A 27,934-nucleotide genomic window follows, 5' to 3' on the forward strand; every position below is an offset into this window, starting at 1 on the left:
TCCACGCCAGAAGATAGGCGGGTGATCCAGGCTGACCTGGACAAGCTCAGCAAATGGGCAGACGAGAACCTCATGGTGTTTAACACTGATAAATGCAAGGTTCTCCACCTTGGGAGGAAAAACCTGCAGCACCCTTATAGGCTCGGCAGTGCTAAGTTGGTTAGCACTACAGAAGAAAAAGACTTGGGGGTCATCATTGACCACAAGATGAACATGAGCCTCCAATGCGATGCTGCGGCTAGTAAAACGACCAAAATGCTGGCGTGCATCCATAGATGCTTCTCGAGCAAATCCCGGGACGTCATTCTCCCCTTGTACTCGGCCTTGGTGAGGCTGCAGCTGGAGTACTGCATCCAGTTTTGGGCTCCCCAATTCAAAAAGGATGTGGAGAAGCTTGAGAGAGTCCAGAGGAGAGCCACGCGCATGATCAGAGGTCAGGAAAACAGATCTTACGATGACAGGCTGAGAGCCACGGGACTCTTTAGCCTGGAAAAGCGCAGGCTCAGGGGTGATCTGATGGCCACCTAGAAGTTTATCAGGGGTGAACACCAGGATCTGGGGGAACGTCTGTTCACCAGAGCGCCCCAAGGGATGACGAGGTCGAACGGTCACAAACTCCTGCAAGACCGTTTCAGGCTGGACATAAGGAAGAATTTCTTTACTGTCCGAGCCCCCAAGGTCTGGAACAGTCTGCCAGCGGAGGTGGTTCAAGCACCTACATTGAACACCTTCAAGAGTAAATTGGATGCTTATCTTGCTGGGATCTATGACCCCAGCTGACTTCCTGCCCTTTGGGCAGGGGGCTGGACTCAATGATCTCCCGAGGTCCCTTCCAGCCCTAATGTCTATGAAATCTATGAAATCTATGATTTGCTAGCTTTGGTCTCAGTCTGCCTCAAAGTTGGTGGGAGGGAGCTCCAAAAGTAAAGAAACCTATGTAGAAAGAAGTTTGTAGGGTCTACAGCATGGGCAGGCAAAATATTGCTATCACGCCGGATCCAGTCCTCCAGGGACTTTCATCTACCCCATGGTGCCCACCAACTAATTGTACCCCACCCAGTCCTTCTGCCCATAAAAGTGGCACTAGACACCCCCCTCCCCCGACCAACATACCCTATTGCACCTCGCTCCCATCCTTGTGGGCAGAAAGGCTCAGCTCAGCTAGCATGCAGCTTCTGAGTGGGGCTGCTGCTGCCATTGCTGCAGCTGCCAAGGTACCGGCTCAGCTTCCCTGGCATCCTGCTTGCTCCAAGCAGCAGGTATGGAAATAGTGGGGGTAGCAGAGCTGCAGCTGCAGCTGGGTGGTGTGCAGAGTGTAGGGCTAGGGTTGGCAGCAATGTGGAGCTCTGATGGGCAGGTTATGAGGAAGGGAAGGGGTGAAGGAGTGGGGAACCCCCCTGGGGACTCCCCAGAACACCCCCCATAACACGCAGCCCATGCTGGCGGCAGCAGCAGTAGAAGCAGCAGCAGGCAGGTACTTGAGTTGCTCATGCCCAGCACAGGCGCTGGCTCCTGGTGGTGCAAGGCTCTAGCCAGTGCTGTACATGGGGACAAGGAGCTCAGCCCAGCCAGGCCACCTGTATCACTGGGGCTCCCAGCCATGGACATGCAGCTTTCACACTTGCATTACACCGGAGGGAAGCTCCATGTGCTAGAGCCAGGTGCTTTTGCTGCTCCCAACCATGTAGGTCCCGGGACTCCCTGTGGAGTCTCAGGACCTATAAGGCAGCAGGCAGGGAAAGCAGCTGGCTCCAGTGTGTGGGGCTTCCCTCCGGTGATGTGTGTGTGCAGGAGTTGCATGTACACAGTGGGGGGCCCTGGCGATAGAGGCCGCCTGGCCAGGCTATGCTCCTCACCCCCATGTGCAGCTGTGGCCAGAGCTGCATGCCACCAGGTGCCAGAGCCTGGACTGGGCACAAACGACCCAAGTACCCATCTGCTGTTGCGCTGTTCCTGCCACCACCTGTGGGGGCTACGCACCATGGAGGGAGCGTGGGGGAGTCCTGATACCGCCCTTCCATCCCTCACACCCCAAAAATACCACACACCCACACCCTTCCCCCCAACCTCCCCACATATACACACTCCCCAACATACCCTGTTGCCCTCCCCCTACACAGCCACACCCCCTCACAAAATCCCTTCACCCCCCCACACAATATACAAGACTAAGAATTGTATTTTTCAGTTATTATGCAAATCACCTCTATAAACAGTATGCAAACAAAAATCATGACAAAAATATTTTTGTAATAAAATTAAAATATGTTATAGAAGGTGTTTGACTTTTAGTGTATAAGCGGTTTGGTTTTTTTTCTGGTTTTAAGATGGCAACCCCTTCCCAAAAGGAGTATTTCTGTAGGGCAAGGGGAGGGACTTCCAGTGGCAAAGATGAGGGGTTAGGGGTAGGACTTCTGGTCCCAAGATGGCAACTGGGGTGGGGGGGCCAACTGTCAAGGGGCAGAGCTACACATGCAGCCTTTGAAAGCTCACTAGACCTCACTAAGTGGCCTTCCAGGCAAAATAATTGCCCAGCCCTGGTCTACTGTCAATAAGTGGCACTGGAATAGAAATGAAGGGAGAGGGAGGAGGGGTCAACTCCTGACTGTGAATGACTTTAAATGCTTGCAATATGTGAAGCCTACAGAATGGGTGTGTAGTACAGTGTAATGTTCTTAACAGATGATTCCAAAAGATCATGATGAGGTTTTTTAGCAAAACCTTGATGCTTCAGGGTAGCAGCAAAGCATCAGTCCTGTAAGAATATGATTGGGACTAAGAGGTCTGAGCCTCCAACTATTTGCCTCAGCAATCCTCATAATTCACCTTAGACCTTCCACATAAATCTATTAATCTATTCATGAATATATGTATCACCATGATTTTTGGTCAGACGGGTTGGCACTCCAGGAACCTGTTTTGCTCTGCTCTGCTTGGCAGAATTACAGGTTGGCAGAGGCACAAGACAGCATATCTCATTCTTTTATTTATACTGAATAGTGATATTAGAGGTTAAAAGCAAGCCAGTTTTAGTGCAGCACTTCTAAAACTCCAACAAAACATCCATATCCAGCTTGTTAGCCAGATGTTTTGTGTTAGAGCAGGGGTGCTGGACCTCTGGCCCATGGACCAAATGCAGCCTAAAGAGCCTTTGAATCCAGCCCACAGAGCTTCCCATGGGTCAGAAAATTTGTCGTCCCCCGCCTCCCTGCTGGTGAAATCCTAAGTCTTACAAGGTAAGTATGAGTAGGAGCTGGCCCACAACCCACCCCAGATGGCCAGACTGTGGCTGGGCTATGCTCTATTCCCTCTGTGAGGCTGTTCGGGGGCTCAGCTGTGCCCCCGTCCCACCACAGGACCGGAGCACCAACCTCCCCTGAGGCAGCTGACCCAGGGCCAGCTCGTACCCCCTTGCCTCTGCCTGGCCAGGTTAGGGCTAGGTCATGCCCCTTTCTTCTTGGGGGGCTAGGTCATGCCCCCTTCTTCTCTATGCAGCCAGGCCAGGGCTGGACCAAGCCTCCTTCCACTACGGTGCTGGATCAAGGCCAGGCTACCCCACTATGTGCAGCCAGATAGGGCCCAACCATTTCTGCCCCAGGCATCAGGTTGGGTCCACTGGCCAGATACAGCCCATGGAGTGATCAGACACTGCCCATCTAGCCTGCTGGCCAAAAAGGTTGAGTACTACTGTCTTAGAGCACTCCTCTAGCTGATTTGTGGCTCTCTCAACTCCTCCTCAAACACAATGCAATCTTTGCCATAACTATAAGCTTATCGTCACTGAAAAATTATGCATAATTATAACTCAAGAGCTCCCTGTAATTATAGTCCAGCCTACTCATAAGGTTGAGTGCCTCTGCTCCTCCACTGATTTCCCACAATTCTTTCCTTGCACCAGAAAATAACAGACAGGTTCTCTTATTGTTTCTTAAGAAACAATCCAGAGCAGCTGTTGGTCCTGCAATGTTAGGAACCATGGGATATGACCTAGGTAGTCTAAGGAGCATAAGATACCTCTTCACTGAAAACTTAACTCCAATGTCTTATTATACTGTGGGTGCATCTACACAAGATGCTTTACTGCAAAACAGATTAATCTACTGCACAGTAAAGCATCATCATCTACACGTGTGCACCATTTACTGCATAGCAAATTAGTCTACTGTACAGTTAGCTACTACCTATAAGTATAGGTAGTAAACTAACTGTGCAGTAGATACTGTGTAGTAGTGCATATGTAGATGCTGACCAGGAGCAAATTCAGCACAAACACCAGGGGGCCATGGAGGATGAGGAACTCTCCCAGTCCTAGTGCTGCTCAGCTCTTGGCTGCCCCCAGGAGCCAAGCAGCACCAGGACAGGGTAGCTCTCTGCCCTACCCTGTCACAGCACTGCTCAGTTCCTGTCTACCCACAGGAGACAGGGGCTGAACAGAACTGGGAATGGGGAGCTCTCTGCTTCCCTGCCCAGTTGGGGCCTGTCCAGGAGCTGTTCCACTTCCAGGGCAGCTCCCAGCCAGCCCCTAACTGGGCAGGGAAATCCCCACCCAGCCAGGGGCTGTCTGAGATCTGCCCCAAAAATAGGACAGCTCCTAGCCAACCACCAACTGCAGGGAAACCCCACTAGGCACAGGGCTTGTCTTCATATGCATTGGGCCAAGAGGGCTCTGCAGTAGCAGCTGTTGTTTGGATCTGTGCATATCAGGGCCACTTCTGAAGTGCATAGGGCCAGAAGACAGCTGCCACAGCAGCTGGCAGAGCTCTCCGGGCCCCATATGAATTGAGCTCAGCCCCTGTGCTCCCTGCCAGCCACTGGGCTAGCACCCTATGGGAACCTGGAGCGACACCTGGGTGCTGCAGAGGGGCAGAGGGAAGTGGGAGTAGCTCTGTACGAGGCTGCTCCTGTTGGCAGCAGATATGCTTCCAACAGGGAGCACGTGTAGATGTGCTCCCAGGGAAGGGTTACTACACAGTATTTTACTGTACAGTAAGTCTTTATAGCACTAATAGCACATATAGATGCACTCAGTTATCCCTAATCATGTTCTGGCCACCACAAAAAGAGCTCATCTGAGTTTAGCAGTGCTTTCAACACAGGCTAGCTGAAAGTTCTTCCGCACCTTCCCACAATTCATCCTCTATGTCTGAAAAGCTAAACATATTCTCCCACAATTTACTGAGGAGAAATAAAGCAGCCCATACCATGTGGGGATCTGCCCTTAGAATTGCTAGCAATACAGAATGGGCAATCAAGTGCCAGTGAGGATACAGTTTGTTCATACACGGGGTGAGATAACTGAGGTGCTCGGACCTGGTGCCAATCCCTTTCGACTCACTCTGAAGTAAGGATTACCCATGTATAAGTGAGTACGTTGTAGCCACCACAACAGATCAAATATTATTTCTCAGTGTGGCTGTTCTCATTTGACATGGGCTATCTTAAGGAGAGAAACTCAGGTGTCACTAACTCCTGTTATCCCTGAAATGAACACATACAGATCTCAGTTAATATCACCACTCCTCAGACTTGATATAGATGTCAACTAAAACCAGTTATCATTTGCAACTTTTGTGTCTGTATCAGTAGCAAGTATCAAGAACAATTTGAACTCAACAGGGTTCATCCTAAAAGTTTCTTTTTTGCAGAAAAAAAGGCTTTAAGGCAAAAGGTAATGTGGCCTATGAAAGGAAAACCTCTTAAAATATGCTGTAAAACTTTTAATATTCTATGAATTCAGTTGAACAAAGATCTAGGCAGATGTACAATTACTGTGAACCCCATAACGTAACTGATCATACATCTCATATGACTTAGGAGTGGACTGAAGTAATGATATAATAATTTTAAAAAGAGGGATGGAAGCACTGTTTAAGAGCACAACATCAAAACTGATGCAACTATTGCGTTTGCCCACCTTATACCAATATAGGTACAACCAAACTGCTGTAATGTGAAACTTGGATGAAACAGGTTTAAAGTTACAGTGGTTTACCTCCACTTATACCAGTATAGGAGTGGACAGAAAAAATAGTAGTATTGATCCAGTGCGAGTCATAGTAAATCAGAGTAAATTAAAACCAGTATAATGCTTAGTACTACATGCTTAGTAATAAATCAGTGAGCTTCATACTTTCTGACAAGGAGAGTGGTCAAATGTTGGAACAGACTACTGCACCTAAATAAACTGTGGAATCTCAGTCCTGGAAAAGCATGTTAGACAGACACTTGGCTGGGATGGTTTAGTCAGAAATGATCCTGCCTTGACTATTTGACCTCACAAGGTCTCTTCGAGCCTTATTTTCCTATGATCCTATACTGTATTTACTCATGGACTACACGTAGCTTTTCTCTGAAATCAGCCTTCCAAAACTGTGGGGTATATTTTAAGCATGGCAGCTGATTTTCTGTGCTGGAATGTGGGGGGAATCATGGAGATCTTGCTTCTTTCCCTGTCATCTTCAGGGGCACGTCCAGACCAGCATGCGTCGCTGCAGACCCATCTGTGGCACCACAAACCGCATGTGCTGCGCATGCAGGCATTGATAGTGCTGCTAATTTGCAGCATGGCAGGTTTTTTGACACCAGGAAATTAATGAATCCACATCTATCAAATTTTTTTTTAATCCCACAAGAGTTGAGAAAAACATCTTAAATGTAAATACATTTTTAGGGTAAATAAGCCCCAGCAAAATTAATACAGCTATGTCTGTCTTGCAATTTTCAATTCTACTTTTAAGCCATTGTTGACAAAATTAGTTGTGTCTGACTACCACTTTGCCCTCTCCTTCTAGCCTTTCCCTGATGTATTCTTGGCCTCAAGAAGGTATAGGCCCATTCAAAAGAAAATTAAGTGCCACCTTGCCTCTATAGGAGCAGACAAATGGACATTATTTCTCAGGTCTTTCATTCCTGGGGTGATCTTATTTGACCTAGATGTTCTTTATTCCCAGAGAAGGAGCAAAAAGAAAGAAAAATAAGTGAATTTAAAGAAAAAGAGTTAAATGTGCCTGAACAAGTTTAAAAAAGAAAATTAAAACAGAGAAATCAAACAAGCAGAGAGTATGAAACAAGACTTGAGGAAAGTAGAATTCATTATGTGCCAATTGATAATGATGTTAAAGATCTAACCCAGATCTTGTCAGATAAACATATAGGAGGTTCTTCTTAGGGAATGCTTCAACAGAATCTCAGCTAGTTCCAATGATACAGAAATGACATTAAGAGCAGAAAAAGCTAGGAAAAGATTCTCTTTGACAGACAAAAATATTTTCTTATTCTCTAGAGCTGAGCCGAGTCGTCCTCGCCAAGGAAAAAAATGTCTGTAGTTCCAAAGGAACATATTGGAGTGTGCATACACAATTACTTTAGTCTGCTCACACTCACAGTGATCCTTAGCAGTAAATCTTACTCACTTGTAGATAAACATTAGTAATTAAGTCCCAAGTTAAAATAATAATAATAATAATACCCTAGAAAAGTTAAGCTAAGATTTCAATTAATCTCTATTTTTTATATATTTTAATGAGTAATATATTTTAACTCTTTTTCCACAGGAGAATATAAGTCAAATACAAATTGTTTAATGGCTGGATTTATCTCTGGTTTCCACTTTATAGTATGCTAAACAGAAGATGAGGAAATGTTCAGATAATGAAATCCCTTGCACCCCAGCAACAGCCAAATGACTCCTTTTCAGCCCTGATTGTTGATTACTCTTCTCTCATCCTATGATTATTCAAAACAAAAATGTAAGGTTCTCCAGACAGAAGAAAAAAGTGATTATAATTGTGTTATAACTAATAAGGAAATTTGATAGTTTGCTGATAATTCTGAAGGCATTCCATTAACATATTATTAGTAGCAACCTTGGGCAGATCAAGGATTTTGAAAAGTGGGGTGCAGATGGTTTTGTACATCATCACGTATAATAACACATGTGTCTCCAGTTAAAGAAAAACTAGAAACTTTACAAATATGGTAGGGGGATAGCACTATATTATTAAGATCACAGAAAAAACACATATAGCTATTGGAATGTACACTGATTTGCTAGAAGATACTTAATGTGTTTTAAAACACAACAAACTAGGCAAAAATACTCAACGCCTGTTGTATCACTAGCCCCATAGTCACTACTGTTAAAGGTACAGCTCTGATTCAGATTTATAAAACAAAATATAGCCTTCTTGAGTGTTTTCACAGTGCCTCCATTACTTCACTGTCAGCCATGTCTACACCTGAGTTAAGGATTTTAGCTGGGGGACCATATGTCCCAAATTGGCTAGGAATGTCCCAGATTTTATAGGCTGCTTTGGAGTCCCAGCCATTGGCGAAAATTTAAGCAAAAGTCCTGGATTGGCAGGAACCTTGGAGTTGCAGGAAAAGTGGAGAGAGAGAGAGAGAGAGAGAGTGTGTGTGTGTGTGTGTGTGTGTGTGCACGCGTGCACGCCATGTTGTCCCACCTGGCCCCACTCTTGGGAGCCATGGGCTGAAGTATGTGAGTGTGCAGCAGTGGGCAGGGCCAGAGAAGCTGTTGGGATGTATGGCACCACACTCCTAACACCTGCTCCAGCTCTGCCCACTGCCCCAAACCACATTTGTGCGTGTGTTTGTATGCGGGGAGGGGGAGAAGTCATGCATCTCCTGCCACCCACCCTCCCCGCCATTCCAGATTTCCCTAAAATAATTGTGGTCAACCTGTTTTTATCTAGAGCTAAAAATCAGTCTACAGAGCTATAAAACAAAAAAGAGAGATCGCCCGGAATGGCTGACCATCAGCAAAATTGCAGAAGAAAGGATAGTTTGAAAAGTGAAGCATCAGCCATCATGAAAAAAGAATACAGGGTTGTTAACACCTGTGGAGTGGAGAGAGAATAACAAGAATCAAAGAGATGTTAATGATTCATGAAGTCAATTGACTGTTTCCACCCTGCCTGAATAGAAAAGTTGCTGCCTCTCCCAGACAGTTGATTTTAAGTGAATCAATGAAATTAGGAAAGACTTTTAGACCAATATTTTCTCAATTTAAATTTCATACATAATGGACATACATGGTATGGGTGTATGTGCTCTCTCGTGTATACAAATCTGCATTTTTACATGCACTATATATTTGCAGGAGGAATTGGAAAAATTCTCTAATCTCTCAGTTTTTGCTGCCAATCTATGTCTTCTTAATCAACATTGTCTTTCATCCCACAGTCGTAAAGTCCCTTCCAAACAAGTTATTACCTTATGCAATGCTGAAACAATGTTATACAATGTTGTAACCATATAAAAGAACTGTTATATATGCAATAATAAATAACTGTTTATGGCATGAATTGAAGATATGGTGATAACTAAGAAGATAGGTGGTAAAATGTACTTAAAACCATCTGTACATAAAACTTGTACTCTTATAAAGTGAGTGAAAGACCACAAGTGATCAGTTACTGTTTATGTCTAATTTAAAATAAGATACTGCCAGTATTTGTGTAGCTCTTTACATCATTTTAGGGCATTGTCGGTGCTGATTAAGGGAAGAGTTCTGCCTAGTAAATTACCAACCCCACATTTGTGAGATCACTGATCCTAATGTTCACACAGTTCAGTTATTCTATGAGGACTTATCAGGATGCAGAGCAAGATGGTATTACCAGACGTGAAATGGCCATTTTTTCAGTACTATAAAACCTTTTAATAAAGATACTTTAAAAACCCTCATTAGATGGCACGTTAATACTGAGCTGTATTAACTTATAAAAAGGAATATGCAAGGCAATTGACAGACGTTATTAAATAAAAAGAGAAAACATGAAAAATGATTTTTATCCAGGTTTTTCTTTGAATATTTGGCATTGCTTTCTCATAAATACTGATCATATCCATGTAAATACTGTAGTACATTGTAAGTGTTAATGTATCTGACTTGTTAATAAACAATCTGAAATATTTGTTTGAAATATAAAATATCAAAATCAAGGGAAACAGGTAAAGTTACAAGACCATAATGGCCTAATGCTTTTGTAAAATGAATACATACCCCCACAGACATTTCCAGCCATATCTTCACACTGTCGATCATCACATTCACATGTTTTACCATGAACTCGGCTGTCTCCTGGAGGAAAACAAGTGCACTGGCCACATTCGCATTTCCCTGTAAAAACAAATAGATGTTAGGGCCACAGCATCCTCAAGATTTTAAGGACAAAAAGACAGAGAAAAAATGCTGTGCTCCTGCAAACTCAGCAAAGCCCTTCAGCACAGTCCACCTTTCTTTAGCAGAGCACTTAACCATATACTTTACTTTTTAAGCAAATGCTGAAATGCTATGCTCTGCACAAAGGATAGATGCTCAGATAGTTCTGTGAGACTTTTTGGGTCAGTGGAAAAATTGACCAGGGTTAATTGAGAGAATGAGTCACTCATGGGTTGACAAGTTCCCCAGTACATGTCCCTTACTCTTTCTGAAAGAAAGTGTAGTACTAAGTCATCATTCTTAACTACTGAATTCTAACTACAGCAGTTTTCTCAACCTGGGGTACGTGTAACCTGGGGGTATGCGAGACATGTGCAGGGGATATGCGGGTGCTGCGCTTTGGTCTTTGCCTGCTCAGGCTGGAAGTTCTGGCCACCATGTCTGTTGTGCCGAGGCTTTCACTCCCCAGCATCAGTGTGGCAGTGGGTAGGGAGGGAGGCCCCACGCAGGCTGCTTTGCCCTGGGCAGCGGTAGAAAAAGTGAGACGCGGCTCGCTGCAGCAAAACCAGAAATGCCACAGTGGGATTTCCGGTTTTGTTTTTGCCACGTTGATTGGCAGGGGGTACTTCAGGTACCAAAAACCAAAAACAGTTAAATTTTCAAAACTAATTAAGTGACTTAGGATGCAGCGGGTCATATTCAAAAATGCCTTTGGCTTTACAAATCAATGGGACTTAGTTGATTAAGCACTCTTTGAAAACGAAAAAGAACCTCCTAAGTCAGTTGGAGGCTTTTGAAAATCTTGTCTAAAAGCTATTTTCTATTCTTAAAGGTAAAGTGACATGTCAAATATATAGTTTCATAGTAGCTAGGGTCAGGAGGAACCTGAACGGATCATCTAGCCTGACCCCCTGCCACAGGCAGGAATGATACTGGGTTCACAAGACCCCAGACAGGTGATCATCTAACCTCCTCTTGAATTTGCCCAAGGTAGAGGCAAGGACCACTTCCCTGGGAAGTTGGTTCCAGATTTTGGCAACCCTAACTATAAAAAATTGCCTTCTGATCTCTAATCTAAACTTATTCTCTGTCAGCTTATTACCACTGCTCCTCATCACCTCAGGTGGTGCTGGGGAGAAAAGGGCTCTTCCTATTTACTGATGATGTCCCCTGATGAGTTTGTAGGCAGCCACCAGGTCCCTCCTCAGCCTCCTCTTGCTGAGGCTGAACAGGTTCAGGTTCAGGTCCCTCAGTCTCTCCTCGCAGAGGAGAGGGCCTGTCCTGCTGCCCTCTCACCATATACATATTTTTGTCTGATTCTGAAATATTTAGGAGTATATTTAAAAATATCTCATACTGTCATGAGAAAAGTCTCATTCAAGCTAATTCATTCATAAATTTCTCTTTTAAAAATTACTTCCACTATCTTGTGTCATGTAACTCCTTTTCTTCTACTTTAAAAACTTGAAGTGAATTTAGTGATGATGTTCTACTGATAGAGCATTAGCTTGATTTAAATTTCTAGTTCACATCCTAAACAATCTAAATGATGTCTGGATAATTGAAAGGGTGTTTTGAGCAATTTCTTTTGCTGATGAATTGGAAGACGTGTACTGCAAAAATCCAAATCTACTAAATATAAAAATGTAATATCAGAAATTAAAGTGGATTAAGCCTGCATACATGTATTTTCATCCTGAAGTAAAGGTGGCCTTCAAGGCCACAGACTAAAACAGTTTTCATTTCTGAATGAGGCATGTCTATCCAAGGACTTAGCATGCTTAAATATCATGCTTTCATTAATTCATCTTAAATTTCCTAAGTGTTTCCACATAGACAAACTCAGAGATTAGCAGCATGACATACAGCTAAATTTCAGGATACTGTACAAAAGATGCCTCTCTGGGGAGGGGGGGGAAAAAATATTTTTCAGAATCCAGAGTGAGGTCATTTCAGTCAAGATATTATTTTATCAAATGCATCTGTTGTCAAAATAATAGCAGGCACATTCCCTATGACCTTATTCTTTTACTTACTGTGATAACCATACTTGCAGTACAAATTCAATAGTTTAAGAGTAATTAGAGGCTCACATAAAACCAAAAAGAAATAAGCATTTTACTAACATGTTCTTTCTTTGACTAGAATAATAGGTTTACCATAGCAACCTGATTATAGAGGAAAAGCTACTGCCAAAAACATCCTAAATTCTGTTTAAATTCCAGAGCCGATAGAAACAATTAAACACTTGAGGACCATAATATTCTGTAACTTGGACAGCCAAGCCTTTTGACATGAGCTGTATGGTGACTTCAGTTCAAGTCGATTTTGTGTTGCATTAAAAAGCCCAGCCTGCCGAATGTTTGAGAGATTCAAGCAACCAAAAAGAAGCAATCCATGAACATTTTACAAGGTATACTTATTTGCCTACTATCTCACTAAATTCAAACACTGACATCCGATCATCTTTTACACAATTTGTAAGAAACCCTTTAGTCCTTACTCAGCCACAACTCCCATTGCAGTCAATAGGAACTGATCTGATTAAGACCTGGGTAAAAACTAAATACAGGCTTACACCCAACACCAGTCTCTCAAGGAAGTCAATTCCTACAGAAACCAACAGGAGTTGGATGTCTACATGCCTTTAAAAATCTGACCCTTAAGGATTTAGAGCCAGATTCACAAGGTATCTGGCCTTAAATTAATGTCCTAGATCTCTATAGTATGGTGATGCAGTAGCCTCTTTCTGTAGGAATTTACACCAGCCAACATGCTATGTGGAAGGTTAGGGATGCATAGGTCAGCCGATACGGCCACGTCCCCATGAGTGGGAATGTGTGGTTCACTTTCACACAGTGCAAGTGAAAAGGTTCTCTATGCTGCATATTTGCAATGTGGAGTTAAAATTATATACCAAGAAATCCTAGTATCTAAAAAAAACTTCCAAACCCTTCCCCTCCCCACCCCCCGCCCTAGGAAAATGCACGTGCATGCTTATCTGGATGCACCCTGGGCTGGCCCTAGCAGCTTTACCTGGGGACCTGGGGAACACTCAGGACAGCAGCAATGCTGATCCAGGTGCACGGAGCCTGACTGGCAGCCAGACAATAGCTCTGGTTGACCAGGTTCCAGTTTCAGGCAGCACCTGCTACAGCCACTTGTACCACCCTGGGTTTTTTTAGACTTTTTTTCTTTCGATACTGGGATTCCCCACTATGCAGCATGGAAAACTTTTTTTGCGTGCATTTTGCAGCACCTCAAAGCCTTTGAGCTGCTGCAAGGTACATGTGTGTGCTCATCTGGACATGCCCTATAAGTACAACAGAAGGAGGGTATCTGAGGTATTTTTTCTGCCCTGGACTTATGCTGTTTTGATAGATTTCTTCACCCTGTTGGGAAAAAAAGCATCTTCATAGTAGATTTCTCACAAAAAAAGGCAACTGCCTTTATATTTTATGCATAAAATATAAGTTGATATTATAATCTCTCTCTCAGTGTGAGATATGATAGTTTTATTACTTATGGCTGCTACATGTCTGTGGACTTTTCTCCATTCAAGGATAGTTTCAAATGCTTTAGAAATGTTCATTGTCACTCTTGTTATAACTCTGAAGGCATGAACTTCACATACTTCCTACATCCTTTTAGCTTGCAGAAACAATTACTGCAGTTGTAAATCGTTTCAAGGAGATGCCTCTATTAGAAAGGCAAGGACACATGCATTATGTTAGCTTTACTGGTTGGCCTTATACAACCAGTAGCAAAGTCTTGTGTCTGGACAGAATAAACAGACTCCCACAAGCAGTCAAACTAAACTTACCATTATGGAAAAACAACCCATGTCTCCATCAGAATTGGCACTTAGACTGGCAATTAGGAAGTACAACTTAAAGCGTATAAGTGCATCAGAAACCACAAGCATACCTATATGCATATTTATGCTGAGGTTCAGCACTGAGGAGCCAATCAGACTCTGGCAAGACTGACTTCAAGAGTATCATGACAAGGTATATAAATTAGGCATATTCTTAGTATGCCTGGCAACCAGCTCAGCTGGGTGCCTTATTTGTGCTCAAATCTTTTTGAATTCCAACTTGCTTTCAGCTAACCTTATACATAAGCATGTACACATCTAAGGCGCTTTAAGGGGCTGGACCCAATGATCTGTAAGGTCCCTTCCAGCCCCTAACAACTATGAAATATACTGCATTTATAGTGTGTACCTAGCATGTGGGGGGAAGCCTATCCGTTTCCCCTTTTCACAACACTTTGCACAACCATGTCTCCAGCCCCACATGTCAAGCTGCTGGCACCCACCTTTGAACTTCCTGTATGGCATGGCAGAAGGCATGACTGTTGGGACTGGGAATCAGATCTAATTTCTCCATTTAATTAACATGTGACAAAGCACACACAACATCTATGTATTCCAATGTATAGAACTATTTTTAGCATAAGTGCTGGAATACACAGATGTTCCCTAAAGTGGGTAGACCTTTACATTCACATAAACTTGTAGGTGGCACTTTGATCACTTGCACATAAAAGAAAAAGCACATGCTCCAAAAAGAACATGACTAGTGGGCACAAATTCTTTTTAGTACCCCCCTTTTAATTTTACCCACCACATACTATGCACCCTTTTTCATTTCCTGTTGTGAAAGCACAACTGAAGCAAGCAATGCCTGTAGTTAGATTATATCTGGGGAGTTTTCAGTAAATGGCTGTGACCATTACCCTGCATGCATTCAAACCAATTTCCAGCTGCCTAGAGAGCATGATTGAAAGTTCCTTTTATATACCTAGTTTTTCTTTAAAATCATGTGCTAAAACTATATAATTTGTAGAATAAAATATTTTTGTCCTTTCACTGCTAGCAAAAATGTCAGAAGGTTCAGAGCAGTGACTTTCACTGTAAGAAACGAACAATAAATAAAAAACCCTTTTTTTCCCAGAAAACTTATCTTTCTCTAGCAACATATATTTTATCTGCAAGTTGTTGTTTTTTTTCCTGAACTCACTGTTTAAACTAAAAACAAGAAATTGAATTGATTAATTTGGTCTTATATAAAATATTTGGGACCAAGTTGCAATACTGGTTACTGGCCCAAGCATAAGTTGTAGTGAAGACATACCACCCTATGACAAGGATGAGAAGGAACAGTCCCTTAGGAATAGTTGGAACAGGAAAGGGATGTTCAAAGGAGCACTGTGCCTGTAAGATGAAGCAGCCTTCTACCACTTGGTATTGTCAGCTCAACTGTAGCATCATAAAGTATTACTCATTGGAATATTCTATTTTGTTGTTACTCAGGGTGCTTGATAACTTCTGCTAGAGCTGATGACTTGACTTGCCATCAGAATCGACTTCCAAAAAATAAAAACGGATAAAAAGTTTTCATGAGGTGGAAAAATAGAGGAGGGGCAAGATGAGCAGAAATTGTTTGGGGAACCAGAATGTTACAGAGAATAGTGAAATAGGTGGTTGCAAAGGAAGGAGAAAAGATGGAGAGAGGAAGGTAACTAAAGTCACGGCAGGTTACAGGACCCAGAGTAAGAAAGGGGCAGTGTCAAAGGGAATGAAGAGGGGATGTAGTGTTTGCCAAAATAGAGTATGGAGAACGTGTTCCTCTCAGTAGGTGCTACATGAGATGCTACAACAATGCTACATGAGATGCTACACAAATGGTGATGCTGATGTACTGCTCAGTAGCAATGAACTACAGTGCAGTAGCTTGTTGCTACTGTGCAGTAAAGTTGAAAATGACCATGTACTGCCAGGACTGCACAGTTACCATGCAGTCTGTAGTACCAAGTATTAAATGATTGTGCAATAACCAGCTGGGCATACATGTAGACACAGCCAAAATGGAGCATCTCAGGAGTTTCTTCCCAAGTTTGCAGGGTAACTCTATATCTTGACATAACAGGTCTTATTTATCCAAAAGGCTGTGGTGGCTGTCAAAGACCTGATTCAGTGGTCTCATGATTCTAAAAAAAAGTCATAATTATTAAAGTTATCTTTGACAGTAAACAAATTAACAATTTTTGGGAGTGCCAATAAATTATTATAAAGAAGTTTTTCCTAATATCCAACCTAAAAATCCTTGCTGCAACTTGAGATCATTGCTCCTTGTCCTGTCATCTGCCACCGCTAAGAACAGTCTAGATCCATCCTCTTTGTAGGATGGATCTATCCCCCATGTATCCCCTACGCATCACCACTGGTACTCCAGATGTGCATGGGATTGTTCCGTACTAAGTGCAGGTTTTTGCGCTTGTTCTTATTGAACTTCATGAGGTATCTTTTGGTCCAATCTTCCAATTTGCCTAGGTCACTCTAAATCTTCACGCTACCCTCTAGTCTATCTACTGTTCTGCCCAGCTTGGTGTCATCTGCAAACTTGGTAAGAGTGAACTCCATCCTACCTTCCAGATAGCTGATGAAGATATCAAAAAAATGGCCCTGGGACTAGCCCCTGGGGCATTCCACTTGATACTGGCTATGAACTAGACATTGAGCCATTGATTACTACCCTCTGAACCCAACAACCCAGTCCATTCATCCAATCTATACTTCCTTAGCTTGCCTTGAAGAATATTGTGGGAGACCATATCAAAAGCCTTGCTAAATTCAAGATATGTCATGTCCACTGCTCTCCCCGCATCCACAGAACCAGCTATCTCATCATAGAAGGCAATCAGGTTGGTCAGGCTTGACTTGCCCTTGGTGAATCCAAGCAGACTGATCCTAATCACTTCCTTCTTCAAGTGCTTAGAAATGGATTGCTTGAGGACCTGCTCCATGACATTTTCAGGTGGGGCTGACCCGTCTGTAGTTTCCTGAATTCTCCTTCTTCCCTTTCTTAAAGATGGGCACTATATTTTTCCTCTTCCAATTTTCTGGGACCTCTCCCTATCACCACAAGCTTTCAAAGATAATGGTCAGCAGCTCTGCAATCGTGTCAGCCAACTCCCTCAGCAACCTCGGGCGCATCACAACCAGTCCTAGGGACTTGTACATAGCCAGTTTTTCTGAATAGTCCTTAACCTGTTCTTTTACAACTGTTGGCTGTTCATAGCCACCCCAAACTGTGCTGCCAAGTGCCATAGTCTGGGAGCTGACCTTGCTTGTGAAGGCTGAATTGAAAAGGCATTGGGCACTTCACCCTTTTCCACATCATCTGTCACTAGGTTGCCTCCCACACTTAGTAAGGGGCCTACACTTCCCCTGACCTTCAGGGATCCTAGTTTTCTCTGATAAAAAAAATCCCCAATTTTCAGATTAGAAAAGTAAACCAAAAAATTCACATTTCCCCATGATTAAAATGAAACATCACTATATACGTATGTATATATTTGTGATATTTTATTTTAAATCATGGAGAAATGTGGATTTGAGGTTACTTTTTTTAATCCAAAAACTGGGGATTTTTTTTTTTTTATCAGAGAAAACCAGAATCCCTGCTGATCTTTCTTTTGTTGCTGACATACTTGTAGAAACCCTTCTTGCTACCTTTCACACCCCTTGCTAGCTGAAACTCTAATTGCACTTTGGCCTTCTTGATTTCATCCCTGCATGCCCATGCAATACTCATATACTCCTCTCTAATTGTTTGTCCAGGAGCATAGTCTGAACTGGGCAGAGTCCTCATAAACTACTCCAGACTTGGAAAATATCATCAATCTTTGCCCTGAGTATTCCTGGGGGTGGGGCAAGGGGGAGAAAAATATTGACATTTAAATTTGTGCAGCACAACACAGTGGAACAGATTCAAGTTTCTTATTATGGCAACTCAGTTAATGAACTATTCCAAGAGGCTCTTGCAGCACCAGAAAGTTTGGTCAAATTTAATTAAAAATTGAGGCAAGGATAGTGGGATGAACAAAGAGAAGTTATTAAAATGCACAGTGTTACTTCTGGGCAGAGGTGGTGCTAGGGGGAGAGTATAGCCACCCCAAAATTTGCCTTAGTGCCCCCATAGACACCCCTCCCAGCACCACTGCCACACACCCCATGTAGATAAGCCTACAAAGGTGTGGTGCTCCTGGCAGGGGCAGCACCAGACTTGCTGGTGGAAAGAGCTAGGCTGGGGCTGGGCTCAAAGCTGGCGGGAGTGGGGCAGGCTCAGCTGCATGGGGCAGATGGGCAGCAGTGGCACTGGGAGGGGTGGAGCCTCCCAGCCCAGCCCCACACACTGGGAAGAGGCTGGCACCTCCCCTACTTCAACAAGAATTTGCTTCTATTCCTTTTCCACAACTGCTAGTTTGGGGTCATGACATCCTGATAGAAATGACTCCCATCCAGCACAATTTGTTGCCTATGCATCAGTGGATATGGAAAGTGAAGGGTAGTGAATTGTGACAGTGCCACAACTTTGCTTCTGGTAGCACACTATGATAGGGTGTGGGATACAGTATCCCAGATAAAGCCTGTGACTCCATTGTGCACAAGTGGGACCATGGCTCCACCTTGCTATCAGTGGGACCCTATGGATATATCTGTATTACTTTTCCAGTCGTCTTATATATACCACTGAGAAGCGTGTCCATTCACTTATTTCTGTTCTGTTCACACCCAGAAACAGAGTGATAAATATGCCTCAGCTGTCAAGCATACCAGAGACTGGGAACCTGAAAGCAAGTGTAGCTCCTTCACCAGAGATGCTTACCATCCCATTTTTGTCTGGCACATGAAGAGCAGGGGCAGATGAGTAGTATGATGGTTTTTGGCCCTCTAGAAGTGAACCAGGGAGCAGAAGAAGCAAATGGAGTATAATAATTACATACTTTGTACAGACTGCAGTGGGGTGTAGTAGGTCTTTGCAAACCTCTGGATAAAAAGGCCTACTTCAGTACCACTGATGTGTTTTGACTGAATGAAGGGAAGTTTGGTCTGTCTAAGGACAGAATAAAAATGAGCATTTTTGCTCACTTTTGCCCACTTCCAAATTTTGCCCACTTCAAAATTTGGTCAACAGAAAATAAATGTTAATTTACTCCTGGAAAGTTGTGTAAAGAAACACAAGACCCCAGAAAGTCTTTGACAATACAAATAGAACTTGGAGGCATGTAAGTACCATGATTAGATTATCTTTATTTAGAGAAAAACAAACAAACAAAAGAAACCCATTCTTCTGCTTTGGAAGAAACAAAAAAAATATTATGCATTACTATTTAGATTTAAGTAAATCTTTCTTTTTTAAATAAGTTTTTAAAGCCTATTTCTATTTGCTATGCCTCTGAAAAACAATATTATTAGATTCTTAGTCTTTTATTTGAAATGTAATAGGCAATTTCTAAAAAAAAAATGTTCACAAGATTTTTTTAATGAATATTTGAAATCCAAGCTTTATTTGTTAATTTTGAGTGGAGCTACTGAATAGATTTACTGAATAGATGACTTCAGCTCAAGTTCCAGGTACAAGCCCTTATTTACAAGTTTATTATTTGCTTTCTGGGAACACTTTTTAATTTTTGCTTAAAATTTGCTGTTTCCATGAAATGAGCAAGCTTATATCCTAGAATGCAAATGCAAAACGCACTTAAAAGTAGCATAAAACTGATGAAATTAAATAAGATTTGCTTCCTTTGTGAAGCAAATCTTAAATGAAATTTTGTAAATTTCTTAATGTTTTTGCTGAACTCTAAGATTGCTGCATATTGACTGTTTTTAAGTCACCAATCATTCTGTTTTGGGATTTGCTAGTTTTCATTACCAAGGCATAATCAAACACTTTTGCTTCTTAAGGGGTTTCTGGTAAGGATGCTCTTGTACACATAAGAGGTGCTTACAAACATAGGGAGAAAGGAAGATAATCTGTTGACCTTTTGGGGAAAAATGTAAAATGTGCTAAATTTGTTTACTGAATCCCACTTCTCAGTTCTATTCTTGCACAGAACACCACACTTTCCTATGTTGACAAAAGAGGCTATACGCATCTTAATGACACTTCATCTCATCCGAGATCTGAAAGCCTGGGAATTAATTCTTCCTTGTGCAAATACTGAACTATTGAGAAGCAACCTTCTGCTGATACTTATAAACAAGATTATTCTCTTAGCGTGTCAGGTAAAGGGATAGTTTACCCACTTCGCCAGTGCTTCAGGAACAGACTTCAGCACAGTTCAGGTGGACTCTGATATGCCTGAAATTTCAGATGCCACAGCTTGAGATTAAGTGTTGCACTTCTTTGCTGCATATGGAAGAACTACCAGAATAAATGTTCAGTATGGGGAGTTTATAAAAAGTTCTTGGGTTGAAGCAGTCCCTTCTTCACTGAAGTGATGCTCAATCCTGTCACATTACTGAAAAGAGAGGCAGCTAGCCATGTTAGTCTGAAGTCAGGCAGAAGACAGGGTAAATTTGCACCTTACAGACTGATTAAATTAGAGATTCATGGCATAAACTTTTGTAAGCAGCCTCTTACTTCATCAGACCATCACAGCATCAGACAAGGTAAACCACTGCTTATAAAAGCTTATGTTATGCATCTCTGACTTAGTTAGTCAATAAGGTACACATCTTCTGCATTAGTGAAGAAAGCAGAACCCCAGAATCCAGTTTATAGTTCCAAAATGCTTATGTGTAACCTAAGACAGAATGATGTACATGGTATTCATCACGACACATCAAGTTTTGTTACTGATATCCATAATGTGCTCCTGATGAATGCTACAATGGAGGGAGCTTAGTTTTATACAAGATCAGATGATTGGACCTGTATCCTGACTGGCAGTTTTCCACAGGCAATTCTATGATGGAAAGTGAAAACTTCCTAGAATGTACCAAACCATCCATGCAGGGCTGTGCATGGAAGGTTTTTCCTTCTCATTTTCTAGAACAAATACTTCATAGTTGTGTTCAGCATGACCTGGAGTTATTGATGCTTCTAAAGCATTCAAAACACCAAACATCCAGCTCCTTTTACACAAAAGTGAAAGAGTAGAACGCCAGTAAAGATGGGAGATTCAAGTTCTGCATTCTGTACCAGAGTCTTCAATATAATCAAGAGATGTTATAAAAAGAACATGTTATGAAAGAGAAGCAAAGACACTGCTGGGTATAAAAAGAATGCTATGGCAAAGGCCAAATTATTGTAATCTAGGAACTGGAAATATAACAGTTCATTAGCAGGAGTTCAATTTGCAGTCATGTTTAACTATGCAATATGCTTCTTTACTTAGCTAAAATAAACACTACTCTGAAAAGACAACAGTTTTTATGGTTTTCTTTTATAGTTTTTATGGTTTTTCATTTACTCACCTCTCTGCATATTCTCTACTCTTGGTGATTTTTCTTGTTCTCCCCAAATGTGAATATTTTCTCCTTCCCACTTGGGGAATTGTTTTAAAAACCTGCTTTGAGCCACACAGTGAGGTAGTCAAAGTCAGACACATTTAAGCAGAATGGAGATGCTGAGTTCCAATGTATGAGGAATCAACACAACACATTAAACAAATACCTTTTCCTTCCCCCAACAAATTCAGTACAAGAGAGGTGCCCTTCATATATAGTTCAGCAGATGTAGCTCCCCTAAAAAGGACAACTGTAGTAGCAGGGGAAATGCATTCTGTGATTCTCATTGAGAAAACACTACTTGTATTTGAAATCAATAAGTAGAAAAGAAAAACAGGAAAAAGAAAAGAAACCTAAAAGCACCACACAAAAAGAAATAGTTTACAACATGACTGACATAAGAATACACAAGCACATGGGTAAGGGTATCAGTGTTCCAGACAGTACCTTGGTTAAATCAAACTGACATCAGAATAAATGCACATAGCCTTAATAAAGCTAAAACAATTTCTCAACATTCCACATTGCTATAAGTATCTTTTTTATTCTTTTGGGCTCCTGATTTTTAATATATCACTCATTCTTTCTGGTTTTTAATTCAAGTTGGACAGGGCTAGGTCTGGGGCTGGCACTACTGGCCAACTTGGCCAGTATGTGGGGCTTGGGGCCCAGCGCCATGTGTAGCCACAAGGCCCAGGTGGGGAGTGGGATGGGGCTGTGGTCAGCTCATCAAAGGAGTTGGGGGGTGGGGAGGGCCAGCTCCCTGCCACTGTATGTACTCCATAGGGGGGGCATGAGTGGCATGTGCCCCACAGATTTGTGCATGGGGCAGGGGTGGGTGTGGGCTGCCCACTGCAGGTTTCCCCCTCCCCTTAGTTTCTCTGGAGCCCAGTGGGAAGCACCCAGCATGGCAGGGCAGGCAGGGAAGCTCGGTGCCACCAGTACAAACCCTGCACTGCCATGGCGAGGTGCCCCCTGCCCACCTGGCAGCAGCAGGAGGCACAGCTCCACACTGCCACCTCTGCTGCTGCTGAGTGGGCAGAGGGCACCTTGCCATGGCAGCAAAGGGCTCATGGTAGTAGCACTGAGCTTCCCTACCCAGTCCTGCTCTGTCCTGCTGCACTGGGTCCCACCCACTGAGCTGCAGAGGCCCCAGGGACAGGGCAGCAGGGTGGGGAGACCAAGCGCACAGCAGGCAGCCCTCCCCACCCCCTTCCAATGGGCTCTGCTCCAGCTGTGCTACCCATAAGGAAAGGGGAGCTAGGCTCTGTGCTGCACTGCTGTGCTGGGGCTGCAGCAGCCACCACCTCTCGTGGGCTACAGTTGGGGACCAGGTGCTGCTGCAGGGGGGCAGGAAGCTGTGGACCTGGCTCCCTGGCCCTGTAGCCCTGGTAGCTGGGGGGCCCTCTGGCAGGGCTGGGGGGGCAGAGGACTATGGTTGGGGGATGAGGGGCCACAGCAGGGCCCAGGGGACTATGGGTAGGGAGTGTGGGGAACAAGCTGTATGTGTGCGAGAGATTTTTTTCTGAAGAGAATAGTTTTATAATAAGAAGAATTTTACTGAAAATTCTCTCTCTCTCTTTCAAAAATGTCAGTGACATTTTTACTCAGAATTTTAAAAACAATGTCCGTGGGAAGATGCCAAACAAAGGATATTTTAGCCTGAATAGTTAACGTTTTAGAAAGATATGCGCAGTTGAAAACTGGAAGTTATAACAGAAAGTGTTATGCAACCTTAATTGTAAAGAGTTGAGACTAGCACCTTGTTTTAGTTTATACAGAGAGTGTGACTTGCAGCCTAATTGCACAGTCGGCATATGCCATTTGTGGTAAGCTCTTTTCCTTTGTGATGGACTAATAGGGAAGTACAACTTTTTCTTCTCTCGACAAATCCATTCAACTGCACTACTCCACAGATTCAGCATCAGAGCTTCTTTCACAGCTCTTGCTGATCAGTAGTGCCGATTTGTATCTTCTTTTCAATGTCTTTTTTTGTTGTTGTCTTTGTCTTTTTTTTTAATATTTGAGGAAGAACCACCGCTGCGCTGTTAGCTTGCTTTTCAGATTGTTAACTTGTTGACATCTGCTATCATCATCAAGACTGCATGCCTCCTCCATCTGTCTGCTCTCAGTAGCAGTGCTTTGAGGCTATACTTCTTGAAGGCTGCAATTGTGTTGTTATACAGCAAAAGAGAGAGAATTTTCTACTGAGCGCCACTAAAGCATTCATCAAACTATACACCACAAAAAAGAGATTTCTAGCCATACTTTTTGCTTTTTTTTGTAAGAAACCTTTCTAGAATTTCTGCTCTGGGGTACACCCTTACAAATCCATTTATTACAATTATGGAGCCACTAACAGTTATTGGGGCAATTAGTTTTAGAGAAAGTGACAATCAAAACTATCCCACAGAGGAGACATCTGTGAAAAAGAAGAAAAAAAGAGAGTGTCATAAGGCACTTCATAAATACAGAGAAGACAGAGGTGGTGGAAAAGGAAAGGTAGTGTTTGAGTTAACTTCCACTCTAAGGGCAGAATGGAATGTAACCCAGTATTAACTATTTTTTGTCTTCCCTTATTTTTCTGCTTCTCCCACTAGAAATGGCTCCTCTTTCTTCCACCAGCCTCCCTTCTCTTTTTAAATTTTGATTTATTTATCAAGTATCCTTTCTTTACAAATGTTTTCTCAATTGGTGCTTTCTGTTCCTACAAGTCAACCCCGCTATCCCACCACCCCTGGTTACCTCCTTCATCTGTTGTGTGAACTCCTGTCTATCTTTTACTCTTTCACTCCAAAATGCTTCCAACAAAGGGCGTTATGAAGAAAAACTGTGAGGAAACGTCAATAAATCAAGTAAAGAGTACATTACTTTCCACTAAAACTAATACCTTTTCTGTAGAAATGGGACAAATGAAACATTTGATTTGATTTGATTTAAAGGACATGACACAAAATACTTTTGCTTCACCTTGACAACTGTCAGGAAAACTAAGGCTCATTTCCTGTTCAGTCAGTTGCAATGGCTGATAATTAGCATAAGCTGCCATAAAAAATATTTTCTAGAACAGAAACAAATTTAATAAACAGGTACAATCTAAGAAAAAGTGATTAGATGTTTAAAACTACAGGAAAATACCTATGACACACAAGGACATTGTTGGATTGCCCTGGAGTCCTTTACAATTTAATACATTTGATTACTTCGTCATCCAGAGGATTGACTGCTTACCTGCTTTTTTTTTTTTTAACATGATCTGCCATGTAATGAGTCATACCATTAATTCCACAGGGATATTTAATTTGCAGAGTAATTTACTAGAAAATGTCAACTGCTTTGTGGAAGTTTAATCACCAAAATGTTAACCTTGTTCACTTCCTTCTGAAGCTTGTTATTCATTAGGTAGCAAATTTCCAAGATTTTTTAGAGCTGTAATATAAGGTTACCTATTAAAATGTTTAAATTCCTGGACACTTTCGTCATTGAAGAATAAGCCAAGATTATAAAGATGTATAATAATGAAACAACAATATGCACCGATTGGATTGCACAGCAACCATCAATATTACTTGCAGATAGCACACTGCAGAGCTCAGAATCCATGGCAACAGATGACATCACACGGTATCTACTTATTGATTACCTTTCACCTCTACAAGATATTTTTCCCTGAAATGAAAGGCATTTAATACAAATTGTATAATCTGTTGACTTGTTCCAAGCTAAAATGCCCTTAACCACCACTTCTAAGCAAATTTCATCTTTTGTAGCTAGCCCACCAGATTGTGCACTAACCTCTCATTATTAGACTGTTGCACCACCACCTAATATAAGGGTGCTACCTCACAGCTGCCAAATCCTTTACCCCCAAGTGCAATTATTCTTGAAATAATATTTCTTTTGATGCTTGAAAAGGTTGACTGTGAAAGGTAGTGTTCTTAAAAGAACAGAATGTGTAATGAAGGAATTAACGGGAATGGCTGTAGCAGCTTTTACAAAGCAGACTTTTATCTTGTGAATGTGACATATTCCTTTGGCTTTATTCTGTTCTGGTTTCAACTCTAGTCATTTTTGTTGCAGGTACAAGATACAGGAGGACTAAACAGTCATAAGAGACTGCCAGTCAAGAGTTATTAAATAACATCTGGTAAGCCCCCTATTGATCATCTTATAGGATCAAACTGCTCCTCAAACACCTGAACAATGTCTCTGCTAATCAAGCACAAAATAAGTTTGCAACTAGTCCTTTTATTGTAAATACAGCACAAATCTTCTGAAGTACAGTATCTGTTTTGTTTTGTTTTGTTTTGAACATGGACCAGTGTTTTAAGTTGCTTAAATACAGAACTCTTTAGATCAGCTCTGAACTGGTTGCTAGCAGCATGATAGAGCTAGAGTCTGACATCCTGCAGAGGCCCAACCTCTCTGTGAGAAGGAACTACATCAGAAATGTCCATTCTGTTTGAGTCTCTCCCACTCGGCAACGCATCCATTCTCTCCCACTGCATAACTTGCTTTTGTGCCTTTTGCCTTTTTCCTGGGAATGTGGTCGCAATCCAGCACAGTAGTGCCACTTCTAGATTTCCCATCCAGCTGTGCCTTATTCCAACCTTCTGAGAAGCACCCCTTATTTCTTCTCCCTAAGGGAAATACACTAAAAAAAGCTGAAACAGTGACAATAGCTGGGGAGGCTGACTCCATCTCATGTGCTGCACACAAAGGGGGGGGGGGCGGCGCCAGAAGGGATTCAATAGGTGGGGAGCATCAATTTAGATGCTAAAATAGGAAATATAAAAGAAATGGTGACATAGTGATGAAGGCTAAGAAAAAAGTTCATCTGGATTCTGTAGGACGGTGTGAGAAGCTTGAAAAGAGAGCTAGAAAGGTCTAAGGTTATATAATATGACTTGTCCTTACAAACTCCCCAAGAAACAGACACCTACAATCCACCAGAATTCCCCCAAAGTCTGTTAAGCAGGAGAATTTGGACACCTCGAAAATACAAAAGAAACTTCTTTTTCATACAGTATGTAGTTAAAATATGGAACTCATTGCCACAAGATGTTGTGGAACCTGAAGGCTTAGCAAATTCAAAAAGGGATTTGGACAAATCCTTGGAGGAAACGTTCAGCAGTGGCTATTGATCACAGGAGTTAGAGGTGCAACCTCTGAATCAGGATTTCCTAGACCTTAAATGTTAAAGGCTGTAAGTAGGAGAGGAACAGTGGGGAAAAAACCCCTTGGTCATACCCAGTTCACTCTCTCTTTCAGCATCCATTCTCTCCCACTATGTGACACAGGGTACTGAGCAACATCTGACCCAATGCATGGCAATTTTTATGTTCTTATCATTTTAAAATTTCTGAATAACTTGAGAAACTTTTCAAAGGTAAGGGAAGCAGAAATTAAAAATCTGATATTCCCTAAAGAAATGTCAGAATTAGAGGATACTTTAGAACTGATTGAAGTGTCCAGACGTCAGACCCTGATGTGTATTTTTTAGAATTTTCTAGTAAGTTTAATAAATATCCTCTCTAATTGTGGAAATAAATATAAATATTGCACAAATAATGCCTTGCTACCAATCCAGTGATCTCAAAAGATGACAAGAAAAATATACACTAGGCCTTCTGTAGATCAATTTCCCTATTAAATATCGAAGACAAAAAATTACAGGAAATACAGGAGATTGCAGGTAAAAAAGCTTAATCCTTCCCAGGTTAAAACAAGCTTTATCGCATTCAAAGATATGCTGCCAGCCAATGTCTTTACTCAGCAATGATGGGATGGAGAGGTGGTCCAAACTGGAACAAAATGCTTATGTCCAGATGAGCACACATGTACAGGGGAATGTGTTTCCCATGGCACAAATAGCAGCAGCACATATTTGTGCCACTGTTTGTTGCCCCAGAGCATACCCCTGCATGCACACTCCATCACATGCCAAATTGTCCCAGGTGAGGTAGGGAAGGCTGGCGTCAGCATCTGTGGGGTGCCCAGTGGGGAGGGGAGAGGTGAGGGTCTCCTGGGGCAGCAGTGCCAGTGATCCAGCCACATGGAGCCTGGCCAGCAGTCACAACATGGCTCTGGATGGCCAGGCTCTCGTTCTAGCAGTGCACACTGCTGCCACATGCATCATGGCATTGTTTACAGAGGCTCCTTTCTTTTTTGACACTGGGATCCCCCAATGTCAAATTTTGGTGCTAGGCTGCAAATTAGCAGTACAATATATGGGTGTACATGCGCTGTGTGTGGTTTGTAGAGCCTTAAACAGCTTCGAGGTGCAGCAAACTTCATGTGCGCACTCGTCTGGACGTGCCCCATATGTTTGTTATTGCACCCAATTTAAATCTATGAACTATCTGTGTTTTCCCTCAATAGAGCTGGATTATATAGAAAATACTATAATGTTAAATAAGTAAATCCTATCAGCTTCCACAAACCTATTC

At 42.3% G+C, this 27,934-nt stretch overlaps 1 protein-coding gene across 1 annotated transcript in view; it reads right to left on the bottom strand.

Moving 5' to 3' along the window:
- ITGBL1 (integrin subunit beta like 1) overlaps positions 1–27,934 on the bottom strand; it is a 301,175-nt gene that overhangs the window by 26,303 nt on the left and 246,938 nt on the right. The window contains exon 8 of the mRNA XM_090022601.1: positions 10,025–10,141. Coding sequence (XP_089878727.1) covers positions 10,025–10,141 — 117 coding nt within the window. The remainder of the gene's footprint in view (positions 1–10,024; positions 10,142–27,934) is intronic.

Source organism: Crocodylus siamensis, chromosome 1, assembly GCF_052110815.1.
Source record: "Crocodylus siamensis isolate JL-2025a chromosome 1, ASM5211081v1, whole genome shotgun sequence".
Taxonomy (NCBI): Eukaryota; Metazoa; Chordata; order Crocodylia; family Crocodylidae; genus Crocodylus; species Crocodylus siamensis.